This window comes from Malaclemys terrapin, chromosome 2, assembly GCF_027887155.1.
Source record: "Malaclemys terrapin pileata isolate rMalTer1 chromosome 2, rMalTer1.hap1, whole genome shotgun sequence".
Classification (NCBI taxonomy): Eukaryota; Metazoa; Chordata; order Testudines; family Emydidae; genus Malaclemys; species Malaclemys terrapin.
In genome coordinates, this window is record NC_071506.1 from 138729303 (window position 1) to 138743485 (window position 14183).

General features: G+C 49.7%; 1 protein-coding gene across 1 annotated transcript in view; it reads right to left on the reverse strand.

Moving 5' to 3' along the window:
• LOC128831283 (aldo-keto reductase family 1 member B7-like) overlaps positions 1-12338 on the reverse strand; it is a 29011-nt gene extending 16673 nt beyond the window's left edge. Inside the window, exons 1-4 of the mRNA XM_054017602.1 lie at positions 12270-12338; positions 3664-3831; positions 1622-1738; positions 302-370 (exon numbers count right to left, since the gene is read on the reverse strand). Of these exons, the coding sequence (XP_053873577.1) occupies positions 302-370; positions 1622-1738; positions 3664-3831; positions 12270-12338 (423 nt within the window). The remainder of the gene's footprint in view (positions 1-301; positions 371-1621; positions 1739-3663; positions 3832-12269) is intronic.
• Positions 12339-14183: the final 1845 nt, after the last annotated feature.

The following is a 14183-nucleotide window of genomic DNA, read 5'->3' on the forward strand; positions in this document are numbered from 1 at the left end:
GCAAAGGGCTTTGGATCAGGCCCTGTGTGCTTATGGTATCCATCAATAGTGCACGTCACCAATGCATGTATGAGGTGGGAAATCAGGGCTTCCTCTGGTAAGGGACCCCTTCAAGGAACCCTAGAGAGACCCCCTCCATCCTAAATACCTCCATGTTGCTCAGGTGCCATATCCCATTGCTACTGCGCCTTTAGCTCACGCAGTAGCAGCTTGGGCTGAGGTGCAGAAGGTCCCAGGTTCTGTTCCTGCTCGTGACCTCCAATGAACATCATTGCACTTGGCCTGATGTACTGCCTCTTACCCTCCAGGTGTCCACATCCGAGTGCAGAAGCAACCCGTCCTTCTGAGGCACGAGCTCCCCGTTGATATTCTGCAGGGGAACTGATCAAGAGCCACTTTCTAGGGGGAAGCATCCCATGTGCATCTCTGGAACTACTGAGAGTCCTGACCCGAATGAGTGGCAAGGCATCAAACACCCCAGCTGGCCCATCCGTCCCCGGGGAACACTCACCACCTCTGTCAGGGTTACTGCAATAGGAGGAAGTGCTAAAGAAAGGCAGGGGCGCTGGATGATACAGCGTCAGCGAGGTCTGCATGAGGCTTTTCTAGAGAGTGAATATCCCGGCCTGTTTGCTTGACCCCGCTCCCGCTATTGCAGTCACGGCGAGGCAGTCCAGGCTCCTGAGCTCAAAGGAGAACGAGGCTGGGTCACGACTTGGATAGGAGACTCCCCTGCTCTGGTGTTGCTGAGTCAGTGCAGATCCAATTCAGCAGTAAGCGTAATTACCCCAATGGAGTGTAACGCTGGTGTTCTCACAAGTCCCCCTCCTCTTACCAAAATCGCCAAGAGATCCTCATTGATCATGCCTGGTCAGGATGACTCTTCTATGTCCCATCCAGAAGACCCACCTACACCCGATTACCCTCGATTTCCCCTACAGTTCAACTGGATCCTCTCATTTTCTTCATTTCCCAGCCTAGATTATTTTGCTGTTAAATAGTTGCTGTGTGCCACCCCAGAGGTGGCAGCGTTCCAGCTGCCAGGGAAGCTATCCTTTAACTGTCTCCCATGGGCACCTTGGGCCTACATGAACCAAGTTCTATGTCAGCTTATGCCATCCATCCATCCAAGTCAGGCAATGTGGCCCCGTTAGTCCAATTTTCTAAAGCCCTTCTAGCTACTTGGATGGAAGGTGCAACAGAACCTTTATCTTATCACCATAATATCTGAGCACCTCATGCCCCTGTGAGGCAGGACAGTAATGTTAGTTCCATATGACACAGGAAGAACTGAGGCCCAGAGTCTATCAAGTGATTTGCCCAAGGTCGCGTCGTAAGTCCGTGGTTAAACTGGGAGTTGAACCCAGTAATCCTGAGTCCCAGCTTCGCGTTTTAGCCACTCGAGCATGCTTCCTAGAAGTGCAAAAGGAAACCAGACAACACACTCAGGGGCTGTCGACCTGCCACGGAGGGACAACCCAGCCTTCCTTGTTTTGCCTCTTGACAATTACAAACGGAAACCCAGTTCTGTCCTGCACTGACTCGTCGGCATGTAAACTGCTGTGTGGCTGGGGGAAGAAAAGGAAATAAATGCCATCAGCTCAGAGAGAATCCACCTTACCCCAATGCCCATTGGAGAGTGCATGAGACAGAGATCCAGGTAATCCAGCTTCAGCAAACTCAGGGTTTCCAGGGAAGCCAGCTTCACATCCTGTGGGGCGTGGAAGATGTTCCACAGCTGCCCAGAGAAGATAGTTGCATTATTAGTTGCATTCCAGGAGCACCTAACCAAAATGAGGGCCCCTTATGCTGGGCGCTATATGCACATGTAGAGAGAGGCAGTCCCTGCTCTGCAGAGTTCAGTCTAAATAGAAGAGACAGACCCGGGGTGGGAGGAGAAACGTGGAGGGGAAGTAAATTACTCCAGGTCACATAGCAGGTCAGTGGCAAAGCTAGGGATAGAGCCCAGGTTTCTAGACTCCCAATCCACCATCTGTTCTAGTGGACCAGGCTGCCTCTGTGATATGGGGGCATAATCAGACAAAGAGTAGGAGAACGGGAGTATAATGAGCTGTATCGATGGGGAACCGAGGCACAGAGAGAGGGAGGGTGTGACAGAGCCAGGAACCGAAGTCAGATCTCCTGAATCCCAGTCCAGTGGCTTCACCCCAGCACCATCCTTCCTCTCCAAGAGCAAAACCGACATCCCTTTCCCCAGCATTTTACTCTATACAGATTATGTGTTCCCACCGGGCCTTAGAGCAACAAGTCAAATGTTGCTCTTCATTCCATATCCCTGCTCCTATTGGTCTGCTCTTCTCAGCAAGAAACCAGGAGGAGGAGCCAGCACCATGTGACCAATCAGCTCTCAGGTACACCCAGTTTGGGAATCTCTTCTATTTAGTATTCCATTGCCACTTATTGTTGTAGGAACCTACCATGGGCCTTTGTTACTTGCATCATAAACAGAGTCTGAGATAATATCATAAATATAGCTTAGTCTTGAGAAAAGACGACTGAGGGGGGACCTGATACCAGTCTTGAAATATGTGAAGGGCGGTTATAAAAAAATGTGATCAATTGCTCTCCATGTTCATTGGAGTAATGGGTTAAACCATCAGCAAAGGCGATTTAGCTTAGATATTAGGAAAACCTTTCTAACTCTAAGGGTAGTTAAGCCCTGGAACAGGTTTCCAAGGGAAGTTGTGGAATCCCCTTGCTGGAGGTTTTTAAGACCAGGTTGGACAAAACCTGTCAGGGATAGTCAAGGTTTACCTGGTCCTGCTTCAGTGCAAGGGACTGGACTTGATGATTTCTTAGGGTCCCTTCCAGCCTGACATTTCTTGATTCTATAGTAGCTATGGGTGTGCTCCACAAAAGTGAGATGTTTGTATATATGTAGCTAGCACTAATTCTATTAACTATCGAATGGCATATAAGAACACGGAGCACTACTGGGCAAAAAACAGAATTTGAATCCTGTGGAAAATTCCAACGAATTGAAATTTCTAGTAGGGTGAAAATTCTGAAAAATTTCTATTTGGAAACATTGAAACTTTTCATTTTGCTAAGGTCAACATAATACAGTCTGGAACAACACAAAAATATGCAAGTGGAAGTTAAATGAAATGAGACAGTCAAAACAAGGTGTTTTGACATTTTTCCATCGCAATTTCACCAAAATTGAAATGTTTCTGCAAAATGGTTTAGATTTTGACAAAATTGCATTTTCCAATGGAAACCGGGTCCCATTGTCCATTTTTGATCATCTCTAGTAAGTTAGAAAGTTTAATAAAGTTGTTGTTCTGCACTGGGAGTGGCAGCTCTTTGATAATTGCATTTCAATCCACAAGGCATACAGTACAGCCAACATCAAGCCTTCATGAGTCAGGTCCCCCAGAATCCATGAGATTGGCTTAAAAAGCCATAGGGTCTTATTTGCCTTCTGGCCTTTTGTGGATCTCATTTTGCAGCTTCTGTGAATAATCAAGAGGGTTAGGAAATGATTTTTTATTTAACGGAGGCTGAAATTTTCACCGTATCATGAGTTCAGGCGCAGAGGCCATGAGAAAAAACAACAGCCACCCAGTATCCCAAGTCTTGGGGTAACTTAGAAAGAATTGGCAACCCTGGGCTTCTGTTTGGAAGGAAAACGGGGCTCACCTTGCTCACCACATAAAGATCATCTCTCTTCAGCCTCCCTTCCCCCATCGTCCTTTTAAGGGCTTCTCCGATGTCGGCCTTGCTCTGGTCAAAATAAGCACAGTTGAAGTGCTGATATCCAGCATCTAAAGCTACCTCCATGGCTTCCTGAACGGCCCCCGGGGGAGACTGCAAAGAAAGCAATAGATGCATCACCGCTTGCTATCTAATCTTCCCCAGAGCCACACTTCTGGGGCTAACGAGCTACACTGATTTACACCAGCTCAATAGCTTGGGATCTGTCAAGCCAAACTCAGCCTGGCACTAGGGGGTACTGTGGTGCCCACGATGCCACCTTTCAGCTACGGTGCATAGTGGCATTCCTGCCCAAATTCGGTTGTTAAAAGGGTCCCACAGCACCCCGGGGAAGAGAGCTTCAGCTGCAACTTTGCAGAGCCAAGACTCATGGAATATTTTGTTGCCTTGGAGACTAAAAAGGCTTTGGGTACATGCTTAGACAGGGATAACAAGGTCGTCCTTTGCTGCACCAGTCCCTGGGGGCTCATGCACCAAAACTACCAACATCCATAGGCTCATAGGCACTTCAAACATTAGTTTTGATGTGCTCTTGCCCTTCATGGGTTTGCAATAAACATCCACACACCTCTAATAAGCTAAATGTCTGTCTCTCTCTTTGCTACCAGCTCCAGCAAAGTCTTCGGGAATTACCATGTTCTCGCTCTACCAAAGAGTCTGATCCTACATCTGTTAAATTCAATGGGTCTCTTTCCACTAACTTCCCGGGCTGTTAACGTCTGCCTGAGCATTAACTCAACCTTGTAAACATGTTCATCTGCTCTGGGCTATGGCATTCTGCTGACACCAAGCCGCGCCTTGGCTGGGTGGGGAACAGAGCCGCTGAGAGCCCTTTCTGTACCAAGCCTGCTTTAATTAAAGCGTTTACCCAAGAGTGGAGGCCGGCATGGCCCTGCCTGCAAAGAACATAGCGACAAAGAGCAAACGCGGCATCCGACCCAAACCGATTAACCAGCACTTATGCATGGTTGTTCCTGCCTTGGAACAAAGAGAAAGCAGGTGGGGAGAAGTGTAGACCCAGCAGGAGTTATGTCAAGAGGCAGGATCCCTGGGGTGGATTGAACACAGCTGCACCACCCCTTGTAGCGCCAGGGGTCTCTTGTTCTTGAAAGTGATCAGTGTTTAATCTGCTCTCGCTATCGGATGATCAGTACATGAGAGAGCCCGTAATTGGGTGGGCTCCCTGCCTCCCTCTCCCATCTAGCCAAAACATTGCTAAAGTCCTCAGTCAAGCCACCCCTCCTCTCCCAGCTCCCACCCGCTCGCCGGCGTCCTGCTGTGCGTCTCTACTTCCAGATCCTCTTGCTTTCAAGACTTTGCATGCACCTCTGTTCTCCCAATGTCCTGCTCTTCTCTCTAGCTGTCCTCTCCCATCTCCTGCACTCTCATGTGCCAACACTGAGCTTTAGATCTCAGGCCCTGGTTGGAAATTCGCCCCCCTCTCATCCCAAAATACCAATTCAACAAGATCAGGGCTTGCGCCATGGGTGGCATGGTGCGTTGGCGCAGATGACTCCCGCCCTGTATCTCTCCCATGGGGCTGACAGAGAACATCCCATCTCCAAGGCTGCCAACCCAGCAGTCTTTCATCAGAATTCAATTCCCATCAACCACCTCTTCGAAAGGAGATTAAGGTAGACAATTACCTCTCCCAGCTCTTTCTCGGGTCTCCTGAGCGCAGCTGGCAGCAGATGCCTGAGACAAGGCTGAGAGAGCCCCAAGGCACCCCACAAGCGTTCTGTGTCCCAGGGAAGTTTATTAAAAGGATTAAACCGACAATGATTATTTAATTGCACAACAAAGCAAACGGATCCCGATTAGCCTCGATGGGACACCGCTTTCCTCCACCACAAATGGAGCTCTGCCCTGGCACGGAGACATGAAAACCACCTCGGGGACCCAGGATCCTTTGTGAAAGTAAGGACCAGAGCTGGGGAGCAGTTACATCTATCCTGTGGCCCCAGGAGGCCAGCGGGCTACCAAAAGGAACGGTTTTGCTGGCCGCTTTCTACACTTCAGTACCCAACATAGTTTCATGGATTGATCCTAATGAAACAACTCCCATTGACGTCAAAGGACTTTGGGTCAGCTGTCTGAAGTTTGTTGTGTTTTGTTTTAAATGCCTTTGGGATGAAATGGAGAAGTTTGCAAGAAAAAATTGAGCAAAACAGCGGGATTTAAAACAAAATAAAAAAATCATCCAAAAAACGTCAGTGAAAACATTTGGTCGATTGGTTGGTTAGCTGACTTTAGCTTTTTCATAGACCATAACATCCAAGTATTTGCCAACAGGTCTACTCTGGTGAAAAAGTTTCAGAACAAAAGCAGTAGGGCCCAGTGGAATTGGTTTCCCCCCCCCCTCCTCCTACAGTCCCTTCTCTCTTATTTTCTCTCATCCAACCCCCCACCCCCATATTTCCTGGCTCTTTTTGGTACAGGCTAACACTGTCACTGCAGAAGGGCCACCCATTAAGACCTCATCAACACTTGAAAGTGAAACCAGTCAAACTATTTTGCTTGGTGCAATTTTGTTCCAAAATAGTCAGGCCGGACAAAGATGTGGCTTTGCCTTTTACCTTAGTGTGGTTAAAACCACACAGAAAAGGAATAAGCTGCCCTGATCTTTATAGGGGAATTGTATTACTACAAAATTGTACCAGGATAGTTCAGGTTGGCACAATTTTGTAGTATAGGCAAGTCCTGTACGTGATTAGCCTGTAGGACTCACTGCTGAAGGATCTCAAACACTTGACACAATTCAGGGAAGAATTAGACACAAAGAGCATCTGCAGTTGGACCAGTCAGGATTCAAGTTGAGAGACTTATTCAGCCTCATGCCTCAGGGAAGAGCAGAAGAGCCTCCAGCTCAGGGAAAGAAATACTGATATTCAACGTCAAAATGCTCAAGTGCTCTGAAAAGTGACCGAAATGGCACCAGGAGCTGCCAGGTTTATTGGCTTGCAGTGATTCTAGCTCATATCTGTTCACAGTTTGCATGTAAGGTCTGACCAGGGCCGGGGGTGTCATTAACAATAAGGGAGGAGGAAGGCAGGCACAGATGCAAAAGATAACACTTTATCAAATATGCCTAAGAGGCCAGTGTTACATGCCGAAGCTCCGGTGTTTGTGCCCCAGCAGCCTGGCCCCAGCATGCATTGCTAAACCCCTGGTGCCTCCCTGAACCAGATCCCTGCGGAAACCTGACCCTCTTTCTCAAGTTCCACTCATCACATGACAGATTTAGTGCTTCCCTTATACTCAGGCTTCTTTGCCCCCTGTGCAGGTTACAGTTGCACTTAGGGGGGAGGGATAGCTCAGTGGTTTGAGCATTGGCCTGCTAAACCCAGGGTTGTGAGTTCAATCCTTGAGGGGGCCACTTGGGGATCTGGGGCAAAATCAGTACTTGGTCCTGCTAGTGAAGGCAGGGGGCTGGACTCAATGACCTTTCAAGGTCCCTTCCAGTTCTAGGAGATGGGATATCTCCATTAATTAAAAATTAAATTAAATTGCACCCTGCCCACCCACACCCCATATGAGCCACTTTGGCTGTCAGGATAGCCAAGGTGTTCCTACAACTCTGGCAATCTCCCGCTTGTACTTAGCTGTTAAAAAAAAAAAAAAAAAAAATCAGCATTTACTATATTGATTGAACCCAATGAGAACAAACAGAGGACAGCACTGGCAAGCCAGGATTTTACACAGGTGTTACGCATTTATTCTGCAACTCCCATTCTCTTTCTTAGGGCCACTGAAGTCAATGGGAGTTTAAACATTAGACTTCAGTAGGTCTAGAATGTGGTCCTTGAATGAGTATCTGCCTCCTGTAAATTGACTGCCAGGGAACTCAAAATACTGTTATGTGGAGGATGTTAATGATCTTTGATCTATAGACAATCAAAGCCCCTGTTAAAGCCAAAGCATGTGCTAAGCACCTTTCTTCCAGGCTCAATAGAAGGAGCAATTAAGCCCCTTTATGTCATGAGATACATGGCAACAGTAGAAGCCTCCACCCAACTCAATGGCAAGATCAGAAGCTGAGCCATGTGGGCTTCCCTGATTGCAGACACAGAGGCTAGGCCCAAGTGTGTGTGTGCGCGCGTGTGTGTGTGTGTGTGTGTGTGTGTGTCAGTGAGAGAAGCAGTTGCGTGGGGGAGCAGAGAGAGAGCTCCTTGTGGCCTGTAACTGCTGGAGAGGTAGGCTTGGAAACTGAAAGCCAGGAAACTGCTTGTTGTTTGTTTCTATTGTGTTCAGGGAAAACAAGCAAACTGTGTGTGTGCCTTCTTTGTAAACAAAACAGGATCCAACCAACCAAATACCTATCGTCAGTTTCTTTTCCTAACTGAAAGAGACTAAAAATTGCCTCATGGCTGTGACCAAGGGGGCAATGGTACTTATGTTTGTAGTCTAGTCTAGTGTGGACACTCCCCACACATCTAATCAAGGCTCTGCATGTTTGTGGCTTACTTGGCGCTATGTCTTCACTGCAAGGTGCATTTATGCAGAGATCGCTACTTCGACGTAAATTGCAAGTAGAGACAAGGCACAGGGCTTTATTTTTTTACCCCAATGTACCCCTTAAAGTAAACTCCTGATGGATGAAGGGTGGGGAAGAGGGTTGGCCCCAACTAGCTACATGGAGATAAAAGCTACCACTGCCTTCTCTCCAGTAGGATTTTGCTTCAAGAGAGCTCTCTCGAGGGATCAGCTGACGGTAAACTACAACCACGTGCCACCCGGATCAAGTGTGACGGGAACATTCTGACTAGTATTTACAAATGTGTTCCGTACCTCCAGCGAGTCAGTGACCCTGAGCTGAAAAAGTCTAGCAAAGACGTGACTGAGAATGGGAGCGTCCGTAGCTCAAGGAATTAGTAACAGGTTATAAATAAATAAGATTGCATTGCCCGGATTCTGAACCACCCCTTGGAAAAGACCTAGAAATAGCCAACTGCAACCCAGAACGCTGCTGCCTTCCCTGCCTGGTAATACAATGTCAGTTGCCTCATCAAACCTCTAGCATATCTGCGGGGACGGGACAGCTCTAGCCGCTGGGCTGTGTGAGAGCTTGTGTTGTCAGAGCTGACATGAGTCTGCTGTCTGAAAAGATGCCATGCAGGGTTTAAACTCTATTTGAACTCCAGCAATAGCACTGAAATTCAGCTAGTGCCAGTCTCTAATGCCCCTTAGTCATCAGGCCCTTGGGCTTCTGGGTTTGTGTTCTCTCTTGTTTTGGCAGCTTTGATTTTAAACGCACAAAGAGAGAGGACAGGAGGAAACGGGCTAAGATTACATTGAACCAAAGGCTGATGGGTTCATGTCAGCTCAGAGTTCCAGGGGCCCAGTGGGGCGCGGTCTGGATCAGTGGTTCTGCTTTTGACCCGTCTCTGTGCTAAGCGTCAGCTCCGTTCAAACCAGAGCCCCCTCCCTGACAAATCAGTTGCTTTCGATTCAAGCCACCTTGGTTTAGATTTGGTCTAGAGGCCTCATCCAGAAAGGGGCCACATGCCCCTTGGAACATACTCTGCACCCTCAACTCACTGCGAGGGATGAGCACGCTGCAGGCTCAGGCCCTGAATTGTTGATCCCAGCTTGTGTGGAGCACCCGCAAGTAGGGTGACCAGACAGCAAGTGTGAAAAATCGGGATGGGGGTGGGGGAGTAATAGGAGCCTATATAAGAAAAAGACCCAAAAATCAGGATTGTCCCTATAAAATTGGGACATCTGGTCACCCTACCTGCAAGCCTCACCGACTTCAATGGAGTCGAGAGCACTTGGGGCTAGATTCACAGTAGGCCTAGGCCATTACAATGCTGAGCTTTGCAGTAGCTAATTGCTAGGTGCCAGGGCTCCTCACGCATTGCATGGTGAAAGTTGGGCACCTTACACAGGGGTTCTCAGAAGCGAACGTGCTGAGCAGGGAGCAGCCTACGGACGCTCAGAGTGAAATGCAGAGGAAAAGGACAGGGCCCAGATCCACAAAGGGAGCCGGGTGCCTAACTCCCATTGGTCTGGGTCTCAGGCACTTGAGTGACAGGTCAGAGGGTGGGGTCTCTCTCCACGCTGGGTCCTCAGCTGTGAACCCTCTCTGGGAGTTAAATGCCTAAACCAGTTGAGCCCTTTCTCAGGAAAAAACAAACAGAGAGAAAAGCTCCCCCCTACTTCGCACACACTCATCCACACCACAGGGCACTCATGGGGTAGGTGGGAAAGTCAGGTTAAAGCCCTCGCTCCAGATCAGGCAGAGCAGGGCTTGAAACCTGGGTCTCCTACACCCCCGGTGAGTGCCCTGGCCAGTAGGTTACTGATCGACACAGACACACACCGCGGCCTGACTGGCTTGTGTGTGGGTCTGGCATGCTTGGAGCAGATCTACCGGATCAGGCCCTGCAGGTGAGATCAGCTGAGGAACTCCTAGCTAGAGAATCCCACTGGGGTTTAGGCATGAGCGCGGGCTCTGAGCAGCTTGTTAGCCCTCTAGTGGCATCAGGATTTAGCTGGCTTTGCAAATACCACTGGTGGAAACGTAGGCACCTACAGGGTTAGGTGGCACCTGAGCCGTGATTTTGTGAAGGCCTGTGGTGCCGAGCTGTTGGTCTTTAGCACCTAAAGAGACACTCGGGCACCTAAGTCCTTTTGTGAAACCAGCTCTGCGCTGGAGCGCTCAGGCATCTTGCCAGCTTGCGCCCTAGAGGAGCGTTACCCATCACCGATCTCTCGAAGGAGCTGCTCATGCATTGGCTCTTGGGGGGAGCACATGGCTGAACAGAAGCCCTAGAGGGAACGTGGCAGCGGGGCTGGCAGCGGTGGCCAGAGTCCCTCCCCCGCTTCCCTCTTCCTCCACAGCCTCAGCACGCCGCTCTGGCGGGGCAGAGCCAGACACCTGCTCTAAGCCGAGCGGCATGGTAAGGGGGCCGGGGAGTTGGAGAAGGGGGTCAGTCAGGGGACAGGGAGCGGGGGAGGGGTTGGATGGGTCAGGAGTTCGGGGGCGGGGCTGTCGGGGGCAGGGGTGTGGAGAGGGGTTGGGACAGTCAGGGAAAGGGAGCGGGGGGGTTAGATGGGTCGGGGGTTCTGGGGGGCTGCCAGGGGTGTGGAGAGGGGTCGAGGCAGGCAGGAAGCAGAGGAGGTTGGATGGGTTGGGAGTTCTGGGGGTCCTGTGGGGGCGGGGAGCGGTTGGATAGGGTGTGGGAGTCCCAGGGATCTGTCTGGGTGAGGGGGTGTGGATAAGGGTCGGGGCTATTGGGGGACAGGTAGGGTCCTGGGGGGGAACTTAGGGTGGGGGGTTCTCAGGAGGGGGCAGTCAGGGGACAAGAAGCAGGGAGGCTTAAATAGGGGGTGGGGTTCTAGGGGGCAGTTAGTGGCAGGGGTCCCAGCAGGGGGCAGTCAGGGGGTGGGAAGTGGGAGGGAGTGGATGGGGCAGGGCGAGGGCGGGGATCCCCCCCCAAGTGTCCTCTTTTTTGATTGTGGAAGTATGGTAACCCTAGAGTATGTTAAACAGGGCTGGCTCTACCACTTTTGCCGCCCCAAGCAAAAATAAAAAAAGCCACCCCTTAGCATGTGCCGCCCCAGGCACGTGCTTCCTCTGCTGGTGCCTGGAGCCAGACCTGATGTTAAGGACACATAGGAAGCTTTCTATATAATGAAGTCAATGGGTCATCTATAGCATCTAAATTAATCGTTTCATGCTTGGAATTTGATTTTGACCCTGTGTGACTTCCATGGCCAACTAGGTGAGAAGAAACACCAAGGGAGGAGAAACTGCTTTTGTGGTTGGCTAGCCATTCACAGTCTTTGTTTAATCCTGAGCTGATGGTGTCAAAATTGCAAATGAACTGAAGCTCAGGATTAAACAAAGACTGTGAATGGCTAACCAACTACAAAAGCAGTTTCTCCTCCCTTGGTGTTCATACCCCAACTGCTAGAAGAGGGCCTCACCCTCCCTGATTGAGCTAACCTTGTTATCTCCAGACTGATTCTTGCCCATGTAACCCTTCTGCCAGGCCGAACTGACAGCAGCAAGGGCCAGGTTCAGTACATAGGGGTCCCCTCCCAACAACATAACACAAAACCAGTTCGAGTCCCAACCCAGTGACCTGGGAAAATCGTACACACACCCCTGGGCGCCTCGAAGAGGCAATACTTCCCCTCTCGCAAGCACAGAGTCTCGGTGTAGCAGAAAATGTTTAATAACATGAGGTAAACGACATAGCATTAAATTGGGAAACCACCACAACTAGAGTTCATAGACCAAACCATGAGCAAAGACCCACTCCAGCAAATTGGGCCGTGTCCTTTCCCTTTGGTTCTTGAATGCAGCAACCCAAAATTCACCCAAAGTCCCACACCCCAAAAGTCTCTGCCCTTGGTCAGCGCAGCCCCAGAGTTCAAAAGTTTATCTGCAGGGTGGAAATGCAGGGGGGGGCATACAGGATGTTAAGGGGCACCTTACGTGCTCAGAGGCCAACTGCCCGCTACCGATGTTCTCTTAGTCTGGAAAGAAAATGAGACCAGAGAATTGCTGCTATGGAGCTTACCAGCCAGGTCCCTAGGCCAAGTAAAGGCATGCTTCCCCCAGAGGGCAGCGTTACCGCCTTCGAACTCATCACGACGCTTTCAATATTTCAATCTCAGTGCTCCAGTCTCACACACGGAGGCACCGTTTCAGGCACTGGAGTTTTTATACATTGGCTAACGCAGCCTAGACATGCCCATGGGTCAGGGGATAAAATGATGACACCCTTCATAGTCATTGGCTATCTTAGCAGCCAATGGGAAAGCTTAAGGATATTTTGCAGCCTTGAGAGTCCTGGAATGAAAGTCTTCATAGGAGCAGCTAAGTAAATAAAATTCTGTCCTGCAAAATATAAACCTCCTCCAGAAGCATCCGACCAGGGAGGTTACCTGACAAGAAGCAATGCCAACGGCTGGCAGGAGCGGAAGGGAAGAGTCACCTGGACCCTTTGGACATGTCTACAGCTGAAGGTTCTGAAGCTAGAGACAGTCGGGGAATTTTCTGAGAAGACGCATTTTGGTCGAAGAATACCAAGTCATCAAAAAGTCTTGCAAGATAAGGTCAGTTTCCGTGAGATTCCCATTTTGAAATGGTCCAGCTGTCCCCTTTTGACATTTTTGAAATGAAAAGTTTGTTGCTTTTTGGTTCAAAATGACTTTTTTGTTTAGAAATCCAATTCATTTGGAGTAAAGAGTGTTTAAAAAATACCGTAACCAGTCAGTCAAAAACAAACACCAAACACTACCAAAGTTAAACAGAATGTTTCAATAGGTCTAAGTCATTTTTTTCACATTTATTTTTGGCTCATGAAAATTTTAGAAACAAGTTATTAATGCAGCCTGGTCAACGTGAGTTAGGCAGCCCTCAACATTGGTAGCTGCCCTCTTACTTTCTGGGCCCAAGTCTTCTCTCAGATCACTTTTAAGCCAGCATAACACCAGTGGAATTATTCCTGACATGCACAGGGCCCAAGTGAGGGGCAAATCGGCCTCTGCCTCCCTACTGGAGATTGGCTGAGGCCAGGGCTGGTGCAAGGATATTTTGTGCCCTAAGCAAAACTTCCACCTTGTGCCCCCCATCCCCACCCCTCGGAGCATCGCTTATTATAAACTTTCAAAAATGAATACTGCATAATGTGGCATTGTTCATTAGAATAAATACACGTTTGGATTGAAAATTTATTAATTTCATTATTTAGTCTACATCGGGGTAGGCAACCTTTCAGAAGTGGAATGCCGAGTCTTCATTTATTCACTTTAATTTAAGGTTTCGCGTGCCGGTAATACATTTGAACGTTTCTCTCTCTAAGTCTATGTTATATAACTAAACTATTGTTGTATGTAAAGTAAACAAGGTTTTCAAAATGTTTAAGAAGCTTCATTTAAAAATTAAATTAAAATGCTGATCTTACGCCGCCAGCCTGCTCAGCCTGCTGCCAGCCTGGGGTTCTGTTCACCTAGGCCTGCAGCGGGCTGAGCAGGGCCTGTGGCCGGGATGCCGGCTGGCAAGGGGCCAGCAGCCGGGACCCCAGACCTCGGGGGGGGGGGTTCAGGGAAAGAGGGCTGGGGAGGTGTGGGGAATGCAGGGCAGAAGGCTAGGTGAGTGGGAGGGTTCAGGGGTCAGGCAGAGGACTGGAGGCATGTGGGGGTGCAGGGCAGAAGGCTGGGGGGGGTGTTCTGGGGTCAGGGCAGAGGACTGGGGTGTGTGTGGAGGTGCAGGGCAGAAGGCTGGGGTGCTCAGCTCGTGGGGGTGCTCCCAGCCCCCTGCCCTGAGTGGCTCAGGGCATGGGGCTGGAAGGGATATGCCCTGTTCCACCCCCTTCCCCAAGGCCCTGACCCTACCTCTTCTCTGCCTCCTCTATGGAGCTGTGTGCACGCTGCCACTCGTCCCCCTCCCCCTCTCAAGGGCCATCAGCTGATTGGGAAGGAGAAGGAGG